Source organism: Carassius gibelio, chromosome B6 (genome assembly GCF_023724105.1).
Source record: "Carassius gibelio isolate Cgi1373 ecotype wild population from Czech Republic chromosome B6, carGib1.2-hapl.c, whole genome shotgun sequence".
Lineage (NCBI taxonomy): Eukaryota > Metazoa > Chordata > Actinopteri > Cypriniformes > Cyprinidae > Carassius > Carassius gibelio.
In genome coordinates, this window is record NC_068401.1 from 1,199,653 (window position 1) to 1,202,152 (window position 2,500).

At 38.1% G+C, this 2,500-nt stretch overlaps 1 protein-coding gene across 2 annotated transcripts in view; it reads right to left on the reverse strand.

Moving 5' to 3' along the window:
* LOC127959650 (rho GTPase-activating protein 15-like) overlaps positions 1–2,500 on the reverse strand; it is a 50,348-nt gene that overhangs the window by 10,383 nt on the left and 37,465 nt on the right. For both annotated transcript variants that reach the window (XM_052558944.1, XM_052558943.1), the window contains exons 16-19: positions 2,307–2,384; positions 1,311–1,364; positions 83–214; positions 1–2 (exon numbers count right to left, since the gene is read on the reverse strand). The exon at positions 1–2 is cut by the window's left edge and continues 104 nt beyond it. In XM_052558944.1, the coding sequence (XP_052414904.1) occupies positions 1–2; positions 83–214; positions 1,311–1,364; positions 2,307–2,384 (266 nt within the window). The remainder of the gene's footprint in view (positions 3–82; positions 215–1,310; positions 1,365–2,306; positions 2,385–2,500) is intronic.

The window sequence follows — 2,500 nt, forward strand, 5'->3', positions numbered from 1 at the left end:
TTCTACAGGACACAGAAGCACGGAGTCATTTCTAATGAATCATTTATCGTTCATCTCCTCTGGTTTCCTCGCCATCACTCACTGACGGTCTCCACGATGTCCTGGAAGAACTCGTAGGGCACGAGCGGCTCGGGCAGCTCTCTGAAGAACAGCTTGAGCGCTCCGGTGATGACGTGGATGTCCTCCCACTGCGGGTCGTCCAGATCCAGACGCTCTGCAGGAAAAACAGAGAGCATGTGAGTCGTGAACGCTGTGCCACTCACAGAGATGCTGCATGTTTTTAGGCATCATGATCTGCAGAAGTAGAAGGTCAAAGGTCAAGAAAAGGTGAAGAAGCAAATCAACCGAGATCATTTGATTAAAGTTTCTCTCTTGCAAACCTCAATAAGGTTTAATACAACTCTGTGACATAATGCTGATTTGAAAAATAGTTTTGCACAGAAGACAGTTTTGACTTGAGATGACTTAAAAATCTGACAAAATCAGCTTTTGAGCAAAATGGCTAAAAAGCAAGATATTTATATTTATAGATATTAATTCAGTAGATTTTTTTTAAGAAGAAGAACAAGTATTCACATGGCCCTGGAAAACTGGGATATATAAGGAAAACTAACTTTAAAATTGTGATTTCTAGACTTGGAAAGTCACGTAAACTAATAAAATATTAAAACGGCATTTTTATAATAATTAATAGAATTTATTTTTTTTGTTATGCCAATCTATGAAATATTTTACACCGTAGAAATCCGTGTTATTTTAGTATCTTTGAGATTTTTTTATAAGATTTTATATGTACTGTATATTTTGTTTCATGTTATAGTTTTTTTTTTTTTTTTTTTTTAAGTCTTAGTTAATGCTTAATTTATTTCAAGTAACAATTTTTTTTTCTTGTGGTTTTAAAGTTAGTGAATGATAATAACCCATAAAGGATGTTAATAAAAATATGATATCATAAAAAAAAAAATTTTCTTATCCAGAAATACAAGAATGACTCAAACCCTGAAGAACATTCAGGTCTTGAAAGTTTTGCATTGACAGAAAATAAGAGTACCGTAGATTAAAGTTTAAAAGCATGGTCATTACAGCAGATGAAGCAGCTTGTCACAGACTTGTACTGAGCATGTGATGTGTGTTTATCAGAGCGTTTTACGTGATTGAAACCCATAAGCCCTTGATCAAACTGGCCACAGATTTCCTGCACTAACATCTCGCGAGAAGCGACGAGCAGCAGGAGACTCAGTCAGAAAGCAGCAGCGAGGCGTCTGCAGGGTAAAGCTGTAAGATCAGGGTCCAGTTTATTAGAGACAAACCTTGAACTAAATCCTCAGGGAAGAGATAGCGTCCATCTGTGGTCACGGCTCGCTCTGAAAGAACCGACATGAGTTACACACGTGTGACCACACACACACACACACTTGCATTTGTGGTTTATGGGGACTCCCCATTGGTGCAATGGTTTTTATACTGTACAAACTGTATGTGGTATTGCCCCACACCAACCCTACACCTAAACCTACCCCCCCCCCAGTTTTACTTTCTCAAAAAAAAAAAAAAAAACTCATTCTGTATGATTTACGTATAAGCTTTGGCACCATGGGGACCTCAATTTAGGTTCCCAATGTGACGTCAGTCCCCATGAGTCTGTGTGTATTCAAGTCCCCACCAGGATATATACCCCTGCACACACACACACACACACACACACACACAGAGTCTCTCACTCACTCGCACACTCACACATGCAAACTCACACACACACACACACTCACACTCACACACACGTACACTCACTCACTCACACACTCACATGAACTCTCACTCACGCAAACACTCACTCACACACACACAAACGTCTGATGACATCATTCACAGGTCACATGACAGGCCGCTCCTCTGTGATCTACTATTTACAACAACACTGTAAAGAAACATTCAAACATGTTACTTGCAAAAAAATGTTTTTTTTAAATATATTAATTCTATGAAATGTACATTTATGAGTAACTAAAAACCAACAATTTGGTCCCAATTTAAAAGCATCTCTTGCATTTTTCAAATCATCAATAAAAAAATGAGTATTACTGTATGTATGACATGTTAATTTGTAGAAATAAGAATAATGAGATCATAAAACTGGGACTGAAATATATTAATGCCCCGTATATTGCTGATAGTTAGAGTGAACAATTCACAGTGAAACCAGGACATGTTCAGTTTTGATATCATGTTGCTTTTAATCACAATGACTGACAGCTCCTCACATCAGTTATGGGTATGATATTAATGTGATTTTGACTCTTTCTCACCGTGATTGACAGAGAAGCGCAGTTTCTGAATGACGGCCAGATTCCCGCTGACTCTGTAAATCCCATCAGTCTCCAAACCTGAGAAAACACATTTACAAGCACATTATTTCAAGGAAAAGACTGGTTGTTAAGATCGTGCTAATGAATCAAGCAGACCAATCTCATTCTGGTTCACTCTCAGATCCAGCGTCCTA